Genomic DNA, 13823 nt, shown 5'->3' with positions numbered 1-13823 from the left:
ATCGCACCCAGTCCAGGAGACACTGACACCGTAGACCAGGCATCACCAAATGTCCCTAATTCCAAAAGTCTGATGATAATTATGATTGTGGCCCCTGTTTGTGCAGGTGTCGCTCTGATCATAATCGGCTGTATTCTCCTCGTTTGGTACATGAGGTAAACATCAGCATGTCAGGGTTAAATACTAAACACTTATTAATATTTAATACCAGCGTTCAAGTGCTAATATTTATATACCAGCGTTCATGTACTAATATTTGATATACCAGCGGTCATGTACTAATATTTGATATATATTGTACCAGCGGTCAGGAACTAATATTAAATACCAACAGTCATTAACTAATATTTGATACTAGGGGTCATGTACTAATATTTGATACTAGGGGTCATGTACTAATATTTGATACTAGGGGTCATGTACTAATATTTGATACTAGGGGTCATATACTAATATTAAATACCAGCGGTAATGCACAAATGAAACCAACCCATTAATCTGTTACATATATTTCAAGTCATATTATGTGGTCACATTTTGCATCTAAATGTGCTAGAATTAATAGCAGGGGAAAAAAAGTGAGACAAGATATAGATTTTTATGAACAATAACAATTGTGAAAGCAATGAATGTATAAGCAGAAAATCCCAGAATGTTAAAGGGCTTAAAAGATTGCATAGTTAATTCAACAGCCCACATGTACACAATTTTCACATCAATTAACGTTGATGGTAAAACCTTGTAATAATCAATTAAAATATTAATATTTAATAATACTCAATACGGAGAACCTGTTGAAGCAGTAATGAGTATGTATGTATGCCTAGATCATCAGAGGGTTATTTTCTTATTGTGAACTTCCCCTGCTTGTCATTTTATTGTTGTAATTTTGTTGTCTAATATATCTATGTGGAATTGATGTCAAATTTCTTCAAAAAGAGTTTTAAAAAGATGGATAAATGGAAAAACAGTAATAAGTTAAATTGCTACTTTGTTGTATAGTTTATGAATTAGTAGATAAAAGTAATAATTGTAGAAAAATAGTTTCAATTCAATTTCTATAGAGCAGTTATAATGGATAAAAGTTATTTTTAGAAACAAATACAAATAATAGTATATTTATTAGGGTATCAAGCAGTACACCTGAATATCATTAGAACATTATTATAATATATATGTATATATTTCAGACGTAAATCCCATCGTAAGAGTAAAACCCCTGAGCCTCTTCCTGGTAAAGTGTTTGTTGATGTCCCCCCTCATCCAAGTGATCCAGTAGAACTAAGACGTCAACATTACCAGACTCCAGGTATTATATACTTATTAATAGATTATCTTATTTTAATACATATATACATATTGTTTTGCAGAGGATATCCTCTCTCACTTCTTATTAAACCATCTCATAATAAACATTAAAATATTTTTTTGTTGGATTTTTTTTAAATGAAAGCATGTGGCGAATGATATTTTGTATGAATATGAGAATTAAAATAACTGTGGTATGATTGTCATTAAGACAACCCCACCAGTGACCAAATGACCTGACATGCTTCTGCTAAAAATTTGATTTGTTATTTCTCTTAGTTGAAAGAAACAACAACAAAAAGCAGCATTCAATTCACTTATTTACTTGTGATTGATTAAATGTTTATTTACAGGTATGATCAGCCATCCCCCTATACCTGTTTATATGTTAGCTGACAACATTGACATTTAATATGTGTTTATTTACAGGTATGATCAGCCATCCCCCTATACCTGTTCATATGTTAGCTGACCACATTGACATTTAATATGTGTTTATTTTCAGGTATGATCAGCCATCCCCCTATACCTGTTCATATGTTAGCTGACCACATAGACAACTTAAAGGCCAGTGACAATATGAGATTCTCTCAGGAGTATGAATCCATTGAACCAGGTCAGCAGTTCACATGGGACAATTCTAATTATGAAATCAACAAACCTAAAAATAGATACGCAAATGTGATAGCGTACGACCATTCAAGAGTGATTTTACAGCCAATTGATGGTATACCAGGCAGTGATTATATCAATGCAAATTATATGGATGGATATCGTAAACAAAATGCATATATTGCCACGCAAGGTCCGTTACCGGAAACATTTGGAGATTTCTGGAGAGGAGTGTGGGAACAAAGGTCAAACACCATCGTCATGATGACCAAATTAGAGGAAAGGTCAAGGGTAAGTTAACATTACACGAAAGAATTGATCATGCAAATATTTATTTTAATATAGAAACTATCTTCTTGAAAGTGTTGTGCTATTCAGGCCAACTTGTCAAATGTGAAATTTATACCATACAAATGGCCAAAAAAAAATGGTTTATTATAATAGATGACTTATTAAATTTGATTGCAGTGCAATAACCCTTGGTAATGTTGAAATGTTTTATCATTATAAGTATATTATTTACAGATTAAATGTGACCAGTACTGGCCCCATAGAGGTGGAGAAACCTATGGCATCATGCAGGTTTTGTTAGTGGATGTCACTGAACTCTCAACTTATACCATCAGAACGTTCCACGTCTCAAGGGTCAGTAATCTTAGGATAACACACTAGTGTGCATATAATACTGTATATGGATTCAATATTGCTTAAAGATCCTAAAATCATTAAGTTTGTTTTAAGTTTTCAGATTCTATAATGAGGAACTATTAAATACATGGTAAATGTAAAAAACTTTTTTAATAGAAATCAGGAAAAGATAAATACAAAAGTGTAAAAAACAATTCTGATATAAATTGTTTTATTCAAGTAATTGTAAAGAAATATTTGATTAAATCACACTTTAGGAATCGAGGCAAGTTTGCACCAAATCATCTAATGCTTTTATTTACAAATATTGTATGTACTTCTTTATCAGATGAAATAATCATCAATATATTGCCATGTGTATTGAACTTGTTGCCTGTTTCTGTTTATAGTATGGTTATCCAGAGAAACGTGAAGTGAGACAGTTCCAGTTTACAGCATGGCCTGACCACGGTGTCCCAGATCATCCTACCCCATTGTTGATGTTTATGAAGCGTGTAAAAGCCTGTAATCCCCAGGACGCTGGACCTATGATAGTACATTGCAGGTAAGGCTCAGTTTTTGTCTGACATGTCATAGAATTAATTGTAAACATAAGTAAATGATGCTGTTTCAGGCTTCTGCTGTGTCAAGAATTGTTATATTTTATGGTCAGGTTACATGGACAAAATATATATATGTTTATAAGTTATTACATCTGTATCATTTTATATTATTTCTTTTTATTGACATCTGTTGTACATTTAGAAAAAAGAATTACCAAAAATAGAAATAGGTTTTGAAAAAGCAAATGCCTTTTAGCCACTAACTTGCATAAATCAATATATAAATAAGTATTGTTAAAATTAATTTCTTGTTATAAATATGTTATATTTACAAAATCCACATGCATTTCTATTTATTTTCACTTGTTTGTCAGCAAGTTGAAGACACATTGTTGTTTAAGATATGACATTCATTAAATATAAGGTTGATATAAAAAAGAAGATGTGGTATGATTGACAATGAGACAACTCTCCACAAGACAGTTTAAGTTACTATATTTTGTATTTGGACTAAGTTACAATGATATTGAATGCATTGTAGTGCTGGAGTTGGTAGAACAGGAGCATTCATAGTAATAGACGCCATGTTGGAACGTGTCAAACACGAGAAGACGGTTGATATTTATGGTCATGTGACTTGTCTGAGAGCACAGCGTAATTACATGGTACAAACAGAAGACCAGTATATATTCATCCACGATGCTTTATTGGAAGCCGTAACCTGTGGCAATACAGAAATCCCAGCTCGTAATTTATCCGCACATATACAGAAATTATTACAACCAGAACCAGGTGAAACTTCTACAGGGATGGAGTTAGAATTTAAGGTAAGAGATACTGTAGTTGTGTCGAAACTATTCCAGGGGGGAAATTGTTTTGAATTATTGAAATTCACAGCCCTTTATTTTCATACAATTGAAGAACCATAAGGACATCATAATTTTCTTGAAAAGCTGAATTTGTTTTCATATTTGAAAAAAAAATCATTTGACTAAAGAAATGTTTTATTCCAAATTTTCATTATCTAGCTATATCTAAATCATGTTTTTAAAATATTAAAAATAAAATACCCCAGAATCAAGTAAAACAATGTCAAAATCTTTAGTGTTTTATTTATTAATTTAATTGTTTTTGTATTACAGAGATTAGCCAATATGAAAGCCAGTCCTAATAGATTTATTAGTGCCAATCTTCCAGTTAACAAATTTAAGAATAGATTGGTCAATATACTGCCATGTAAGTTAATACAATTTATATTTTACTGGATTATCTCCCTTAGCCTTACAGATCGATCAATATACTGCCATGTTAGTCAATACAATTTATATTTTACTGAATTATATCCCTTAGCCTTACAGAACAGTTAATATACTGCCATGTAAGTCTAAAGTATTTTAAAATATCTTTAAGCTGAAGTTTATAAAGTTGTTCTGTTCATTAGATACAGCAGGTCGATTTATGTAGTAGTAAAACTAGGATGTTGATGTTCAATATGTTTATCTTCAACACTAAATATTGTTGAACTGAATATATTCAAAAGATGAACAACTTTCTGTTAAAGACCAGATATAACAAAACAGTTCTGTTTACATGATACATATCTAACATATTTAGTTGTCTTCACATGGGACTTTCGCCACAAGAATTTCTTTATATTTATTTGTCCATAAAACTTGGAAAAAGATGTGCTAATAAATATTATTTTTGCAGATGAATCCACGAGAGTATCATTACATCCGATCAGAGGAGTGGATGGGTCAGATTATATTAATGCAAGCTTTATTGATGTAAGTAGATATTATATATTAAAGAAGATGCGGTATGACTACCAATGAGACAACTATCAACCAGAGTCAAAATGAAGTGGATTTAAGCAACTACAGGTCACTGTACAGCCTTCAACAATGAGCAAAACTTTTACTGCAAAATTAGCTTTCGAAGGTCCAGAAATGATTAATGTGAAGCAAAATATTGATTGTCACGTCATTTGGTCTGATGGAGATTTGTCTAATTGGCAAGTACCTCATCATTTCGTCAAGCTTCTTTGTATGTTGATCATGAATATGCATGAAATAATTGCCACTAGACATTAAGCAAATAACAGTCAATATATGTTGGTATTTACAAATTTTAATAGGATCAATTTAGATATGCTTGCTTATTTATGCTTAATTTTATTGTTCAGAGAAATGAATGAAGTAAAAGTTGACATTTTGACCTTTGTATGATTATAGGGTTATAGATACAGACAGGCTTACGTAGCTACACAAGGACCATTGGCGGAGACGGCAGAAGATTTCTGGAGAATGTTATGGGAACATAATTCTACAATCATAGTCATGCTCACAAAGCTCAGAGAAATGGGCAGAGTAAGTTCAAAGGGCAATTATTGGAAAATGATGTTGTTTCATAAAAAAAAAAAGAAGAGGAAAAGTTATAGTTTCAAGTTGTTATAAAAAATCTTGTTACCTGTATGATGTTGATAGTTTTCATTGTAAAAAAAAATACATTTCTTAAAATCCTATCCCAGAACTCTAGTTATGAAGGATTTCCCCCCCAATATTTCAATCACAGATATGTCACACAATATTATAATATACATGACATTGGGTTAGATCCATTTGTAGAATTTTTTTTGAAAAAAAACATCAGTAAAAATGGTTTGAGATGAATTTTTATTAATGTTTAGCAAAACGACAGTTAGACCATGAAGAAAGGGAAAAAAGGGATTAACAAATAATACTTAAAAAGTATAGATATAGATAGATGTATTTATTTGATCCAATATCAGCATAAATACCGTCCTCTTCATGATATTAATTGCACCAATAAATGTTTATTTAACATTGTGTTCTGTCATTAATTATTTTAAAAATAATATTGTTGTATTTGTTTTATTTCAGGAGAAATGTCATCAGTATTGGCCAAGTGAACGATCAGCAAGATACCAATATTTTGTTGTTGATCCAATGGCTGAATATGATATGCCATCATATATGTTACGAGAATTCAAAGTCACAGACGCCAGGGTAAATATTTTATTTATAAAGGGGGTCTTAAAAAGTCCCAACATATTTGTATAAATCATTATAGAAACTAATTCTACCACCAAATCTAGTGCAATGAGAAATTTCTGAAATCACCACAGTCAAATTTTAAATATTGGTGGTGGAATCTGTTACTTAATTTGTTTTGTAGATGATACTTAGACAAACTTAATTCTTCATGTGCAATGATCTGCAAAGAGATGTGTTCTTTCTACTTTTATTGTCATCAGACATGGGTTGTTTTTTTGTGATGTCTCGATTGGGAAATCAGAGTAGAAGAAAACAAGATAATTGGATGTTGCTATGGAATGAACAATTTTAATTTTTAAAAAATATTGAAAAATATAAATCCACTGAGAATTATAAGAAATTTGATTAAATCAATTACCGAAATGTTTTTAATTATTACAATATGATGTTTAAGAGCAATTCAATTTATTTCGAAACAACAAAATTCATAAACATATCAAAGGTAATATATGTCCTTTGTATTGATTTTGTTTAGAGATTGTTTACCCATTGTTTTTGTTTAGAGATTACTTTACCCATATTCTCTCACATTTATTAACAGGATGGTCAATCCCGTACAATCAGACAGTTCCAGTTTACTGATTGGCCAGAACAAGGTGTTCCCAAATCAGGAGAGGGATTCATAGATTTCATAGGACAAGTTCATAAAACAAAAGAACAGTTTGGTCAGGAGGGACCCATATGTGTTCACTGCAGGTAAGTTACTGATGGACTAATGCATGTGTCAAAGATTTATTACTTTTTCAATAATTAAAAACCAGTGGAAAAGATAAAAATGGGGCAAAAGTTCCAATGTTCTGTGGATAGACTTCTCAATCATCAAAAACTGTAGTTCTTTACTTACATGATAAACAGCCATCAATCATATCCAATTTTCATCAGACTTCTAAAATACACTCAATGTATTTTTGCATACATTAAAATGACTGAAAAAACCATTAATGACCTATGTTTAGGAGAAAATCTTCCTTAACTTTCCCGCATTCATTTTAATGGAATCACCATATCTTGTAAGGTTTGGTTATTAACTTCAAATTCAAATATCAAGTACTTAAAAGTGATGACTAACATGTTTTCTTTCCTTTCAGTGCTGGAGTTGGACGAACTGGTGTATTTATAACCCTGAGCATTGTATTAGAGAGAATGAGATACGAGGGAGTTGTAGATATGTTCCAAACTGTTAAAATGTTGAGAACACAAAGACCTGCCATGGTGCAAACTGAGGTATGTATTGTAAAACTTTCAAAACTAAGATTGTTGTATTGAAAGGAATATAATACAATATTTATATATTTCCTGCTCTGTTGTGATGAAGGAAAAATTGAGGAGTTTAAGAAAACTCATATTTTATCTGTTTCTAGAAAATTTAAGAATTTTGTATCCATGTATTGAAAATATGATGAATACCGATACATTGTTTTCAGTATTGTACATTATGATATCATTGTAAGGATATCAGCCAAAGATTTATGATATCACTGTAAAATATTAATCTCTAAAATGAATTTGATGGATTTCCTCTCCTTTGACTTGTACTATCATCATGTTGTGGTATCACCCACATTTTCATTTATCTTTTCTTCTTGTAACAACTGATGATTTGTTGTTTTTCAGGACCAATACCAGTTCTGTTACAGAGCTGCATTAGAATACCTAGGATCATTTGATCATTATGCAACATAGACCAGCGATGGAGAGAAAGACAATATTAGTGGGACCCAAATAAACTATGGGCAATCATGGACCTCTGTAGAACATGTTAAACATTTATTTATTTAACAAACATTTGTTACGCTTGTAGATTGTTAATGAGTTTCTAGCATGTTTGTGAGGATAATTTGCCCTACATTTTGTACAGGTTGAATTTTGTTTGCTTCAGAGCTATTATTCCTGGTCAAAAGACAACTTGTTCAGATGTGGAAAGTTTTTAAACAGGAGTATCTTCTACTTATTCATTTAACGGAGGAAAGTGCAATACAGTTTTATTGTAAATACGTACTAACATGAAAAAGTGCTTCATACACATATATTAGTGTGAGAATCTTGGTTGTATAAATGTTTGTGAAATCAAGGTCAGATGAATGCTTTCACAGTGAAATCCACTATGATATGATGCATAATTAACGAGAGGAAACATTTGGACAGTGTGACGACCTATTTGTGCTGCCAAAGAACAATAACTCCGCCCAGATTTGAGGGACGGCATTATTTACATCATGTGATTTTGTTGTTTTATTATTACTATGATTATGTTGGAGGTGCTCGTGCAGTGTTGTGATAAAAAAGTTCATTGGAAAAATCTGAAGAAAAAAAGGAAACTTTTAACTTCTTAAGATTTAATATTTCTTTTTTTAAATAAGATTGGAAAAATTCTTTGTTTGACACCAAAAAACTACTTTATTTTAGAGTAATTTCCCCATGAAGAAAAAGATTGGATCATGTGTTTGCTAAAACATTCCAAGCTTATAACATAGTCCTAAATCTTAACCTGCAGAGATGTCTTATTAATTGAACTATATCTCAAAACCATTGAACTGTTAATTTTTTTTAGAATTTTTCATTGAACGTGTGTGTAAGTGTTATTATGTACATTATTAATTGTACTTCAAAAGTACACTCTATTTATAGATGTTAGCATTTTCTATGTGTGACCGATCACATAGTTCGGACAGCTGTGGTCAGTAGGTGGGCAGTGGATGTGAAGTTATATTTCAAAAAAATGTGCAGAAAGTTCAGTGAATTGAGGTTGACAAAATATGATGAATTAACCAACTTTTTCTAAGATAATATTGATCTGAAAAAGTAATAGGTTGATAATTTGGACAATTTTTTTTATCTATGGATGATAATATATTTCTGAATTAACTTCAAATTGTTATCAGTCCTTTTGAAAAAAAAATAAAGTTCTAATATTTTTTTTGGCTCACAGGTACACTTGAAATTTGAAGCAAAACTATTTTGAAGAAACCATTAATTTAAGACAAGGGGAAGGTAAAAAGCAACATTGCACCTGCCTATTTTAAATTTCTTTTTAATAGGGGTCTAATGAAGTGTACAAATATTGTTGAAATGTTTTAATTTTTCACCAAGTTCAACTGAATTTACAATGAAGGTAATGATGTGAGTTTGTCTGTTGAAAGGAACTGTAAAGATGGTTTAAAATGTATGACTGATCAGATAGAACTATAATGCTACAATGTTGTCAGATGTTATATATATTAATGTCGCAATGCAATATCATTCTGTCCTCATTGGTGTGCTCTCTAGAGTTCACACTTTGTGGTGTTATCTAAAGTTTACACATTCTGTGTTTTCTCTTTAGTTAATATATAATGTGTTCTCTAAGTTAACACATTCTGTGTTCTGTGAAGTTTACACATTGTGTTTTTTCTCTAAAATTAACACACTGTGTGTTCTCTGAAGTTTACACGACTGTGTGTGATCTCCAAAGTTTACACATTGTATTGTCTTCATCATTACAATCTATAAGATGTTTCTTCCTGCAGTAAGTCCCATCTAACTTGTTGTAAGTAGATTGGATAACTTTCTGTATATTTAATTAGATCTTCCAGGAGAATATATTGTAATTGACTATCCATATTTTCTATCGAAATACAATCATATTTTATTATAGTCTTAAGAAAATTCAAATCGCTTTCTTTATTTAATTAATTTGAATTAAATTTATATAAATTATTGGAGAATCTTTTAAAAAAATATGTGTTTTTCTGTTTACTTATTGATCTAAGGAGATATTTTTTCATACTTAAATAGAAGTTGTATATTTCATAAGCAAGTATTTGTTATTGTACAAAAGCTTACTGTATATACAATATGTGTACTTTACGGTGAGTTCAGCATTTAATAGAAATTTGCATAAAATCAAGAGTTATTTCTTCAATGAAGTATTTAGAAAGGTAGCCAAGTTGTATGAGAAAAGTCTGTCAGTTTATCTTCCTTTTAATTTGAGTAACATGATGCCCATTGTTTGTCTTTAAATTTTCAAAATTGTTTCTAGTTATAAAATCTCTTATAAGTATTATTCAATGACCATTTCCACAAAAATATTTAAATGATGGTTCAGCTATAAAAGTTGTTGTGGTTTCTATTAAATGCTGGTACTCATTATAATGTGATGAAAATTCTAGTCCATTATAATAGTTGTACTAAATCGCTACTGTTTTTTATTGTGAACATGGGCCATTTCATTTCATTATTGACAAACAAAAAAGTATTTTAATCATTTTGTTTTCATCATTAATTTTGTGATATTCTTGTATTAGATTCATTTTAAAACAATTAGTTCACAAACAAGGAAACAAACTTGCCAAATTCTTTTTTATAATTTTGTACATCATTTTATTGAAGAAAATCTATTGAGTTCATTATTGTACCACCGACTCCTGCCATTACAGTCCATAGAATCTGTGGTCCATATTTGTTGTAAGTCAAGTATTGCTTACAGTTTCCCTATCAACAAGACCACTTAAAAAGTGGGTCTTTCAAATAGATCATATGATCATTGATGTACCAAGAACAAATTTTGGAAAAAATCAATTCCTAGATAAATTTTTAATTTTGTGAGGTTTAGAAAACAATAATGTCATTTTTTTTCCATTAATTGGAAAGAGTTAAAATTTTATATAAGAGAAGAGAAATATTAAATAGATAAAAACAATCTCATTTAATTAAACACTTTTTGCTGAAATAGGTTATTACTAACCTAAACTGAAAAATATTTCTTACTAGTATGCTACCACAACTGAACTCATGTTCTGAAATCTGAATATATGAATTTTAGAAATTTATTCTCCAATTATTGTTTTTATTTCTACTCTGAAAGAAAATTAGACTCAAAATAAAAAAGAAGACAAAATCTGTTATGCGGTTGTGTTAAAGAATTAATTTTATTTATTTTGACATAAGTAAATGTTAGTTCAGTTGTAAGCTTTAATATCATTTTTGTTACATTTCATTTACTGGAATATAATGTTCGTCATCCATCATAAAATAGTACTTTAATAAAAGTCATAGTGATGTACTCTTTGTTATTCACTTGTATTAATAACTAGACTTCCATGAATATGTCAAAACCAGAAGATGTGGTATGATTGCCAATGAGAAAGCTATCCACAATAGACCAAAGACACAGAAATTAACAGCTATTGGTCACCGTATGACCTTCAATCATGAGCAAAGCCCATGCTGCATAATCAGCTTTAAAAGGCTCTGAAATGAAAATTGTAATGCAATTTATAAGGCTTCATTAATGTACAAAAAAATGAACAAAAAACAAACGACAACCATTAAATTGCAGTCTCCTGACTTCAGACAGGCAGATACATACAGAATCTGACTGTTTCTTAAAAGTATTAATGTTTCATATAAAGGCAGAGTTGAAGATGCTAGTGACCTAGTGTTTATTTACCTTTGTCAAATGCTAGGTGATGTGAAATGAAATGTTATTGCAAAAAATTGTAGACAATAAAAGTTCAATCTTTCAAACAATCTTATCAAACATCTTCTTATCATTGGTCATCTTCAAGGTCAAGGAGATTAAAGCTTCTATCTTGTATCCTACATTATTTATTACAGTCAATTTTTTGGTTATCGGGAAAGCTTGAATACTTTGATTTTATTGTAAATTTGTATGGTTGAAATATTAATTCAAGTAAGATATATTGCATGCATATCAGGACAAGGTGAACTTTGTATTATACAAATATACTGGATTTTGTTTAACAGTCTTCCAACCCATCTGCTCTTAAGCTGTGTGAAGCAGAGAATCAGAAATACACAATTTTCAATATCTATCCATGGCCTAAAAACTACAGTACTTGATGTCAGCATTATGGTTGATTACAGCTTGTATGCTCAGACACTGAAAATCATTGAACACGTTCTGCTACCCAATATGTTTTTAGACCACCGCAAAAATTGAAAATTATTTGGTCGTATAATGATATCACTTTGGAGTCATCATCCGAAGACTTTTGGTTTTTGCAATCTAACTTTAGTAAAAGTATATAGAAATCTATGAAATTTTAACACCAGGTTTATAACCATAAAATGAAGGTTAGGATTGATTTTGGTTGTTTTGGTACCAACAGTTTAGGAATAAGGGGCCAAAAAAGGCCCAAATAAGCATCTTGGTTTCACACAATAACTTTAGTAGAAGTAAACAGAAATATATGAAGTTTCAACATAAGGTCTATGACCACAAAAAGTAGGTCGGTATTGATTTTGGGAGTTTTAGTCCCAACAGTTTAGGAATTAGGGGCCAAAAACAGGTCCAAAATAAGCTTTTTCTTGGTTTTTGCACATTAATGTTAGTATAAGTTTATAATAGAAATCTATGAAATTTTAACACAAGGTTTATGATCACAAAAGGAAGGTTTGGCTCCATTTTGGGAGTTTTGGTCCCAACGAATTAGGGGCCAAAAGGGTCAAACTTTGTTTGATTTCATAAAAAAATGAATTATTGGGGTTCTTTGACATGCCAAATCTAACCATGTATTCAGATTCTTAATTTTTGGTCCTGTTTTCAAATTGGTCTACATTTAGGTCCAAAAGGTCCTAATTAAACTTAGCTGAATTTTAACAAACATTGAATTCTTGGGGTTCTTTGATATGCTGAATCTAAACATGTATTTTTGGTTTTTATACGACCGCAAAATTTTAAAAAATTTTCGTCGTATATTGCTATCACGTTGGCGTCGTCGTCGTCGTCGGCGTCCGAATACTTTTAGTTTTCGCACTCTAACTTTAGTAAAAGTGTATAGAAATCTATGAAATTTTGAAACAAGGTTTATGACCACAAATGAAAGGTTGGGATTGATTTTGGGAGTTTTGGTTTCAACAGTTTAGGAATTAGGGGCCAAAAAAGGGCCCAAATAAGCATTATTCTTGGTTTTCGCACAATAACTTTAGTTTAAGTAAATAGAAATCAATGAAATTTAAACACAATGTTTATGACCACAAAAGGAAGGTTGGTATTGATTTTGGAAGTTTAGGTCCCAACAGTTTAAGAATTAGGGGCCAAAAAGGGACCCAAAAAAGCATTTTTCTTGGTTTTCGCACCATAACGTTAGTATTAGTAAATAGAAATCTATGAAATTAAAACACAAGGTTTATGACCATAAAAGGAAGGTTGGTATTGATTTTGGGAGTTTTGGTCCCAACAGTTTAGGAATAAAGAGCCCAAAGGGTCCAAAATTAAACTTTGTTTGATTTCATCAAAATTGAATAATTGGGGTTCTTTGATATGCCAAATCTAACTGTGTATGTAGATTCTTAACTTTTGGTCCCGTTTTCAAATTGGTCTACATTAAGGTCCAAAGGGTCCAAAATTAAACTTAGTTTGATTTTGACAAAAAATGAATCGATTGGGTTCTTTGCTATGCTGAATCTAAAAATGTACTTAGATTCTTGATTATTGGCCCAGTTTTCAAGTTGGTCCAAATCGGGGTCCAAAATTAAACTTTGTTTGATTTCATCAAAAATTGAATAAATGGGGTTCTGTGATATGCCAAATCTAACTGTGTATGTAGATTCTTCATTTTTGGTCCTGTTTTCAAATTGGTCTACATTAAAGTCCAAAGGGTCCAGAATTAAACTTAGTTTGATTTTAACAAAA

General features: G+C 30.8%; 1 protein-coding gene across 2 annotated transcripts in view; it reads left to right on the top strand.

Annotated features, from left to right (window-relative positions):
* The window catches only part of LOC134713272 (tyrosine-protein phosphatase Lar-like), a 168047-nt gene extending 156819 nt beyond the window's left edge, over positions 1–11228 (top strand). For both annotated transcript variants that reach the window (XM_063574929.1, XM_063574930.1), the window contains 12 exons: positions 1191–1309; positions 1814–2211; positions 2446–2565; positions 2958–3112; positions 3652–3937; positions 4253–4346; positions 4821–4897; positions 5345–5479; positions 6014–6139; positions 6729–6883; positions 7276–7411; positions 7802–11228. In XM_063574929.1, the coding sequence (XP_063430999.1) occupies positions 1191–1309; positions 1814–2211; positions 2446–2565; positions 2958–3112; positions 3652–3937; positions 4253–4346; positions 4821–4897; positions 5345–5479; positions 6014–6139; positions 6729–6883; positions 7276–7411; positions 7802–7870 (1870 nt within the window). In that variant the 3' untranslated portion in view covers positions 7871–11228. The remainder of the gene's footprint in view (positions 1–1190; positions 1310–1813; positions 2212–2445; positions 2566–2957; positions 3113–3651; positions 3938–4252; positions 4347–4820; positions 4898–5344; positions 5480–6013; positions 6140–6728; positions 6884–7275; positions 7412–7801) is intronic.
* The last annotated feature ends 2595 nt before the right edge of the window (positions 11229–13823 follow it).

Source organism: Mytilus trossulus, chromosome 1, assembly GCF_036588685.1.
Source record: "Mytilus trossulus isolate FHL-02 chromosome 1, PNRI_Mtr1.1.1.hap1, whole genome shotgun sequence".
Taxonomy (NCBI): domain Eukaryota; kingdom Metazoa; phylum Mollusca; class Bivalvia; order Mytilida; family Mytilidae; genus Mytilus; species Mytilus trossulus.
The sequence above is the reverse complement of the archived record's forward strand: the minus strand, read 5'-3'. Positions and strand labels throughout refer to the sequence as shown.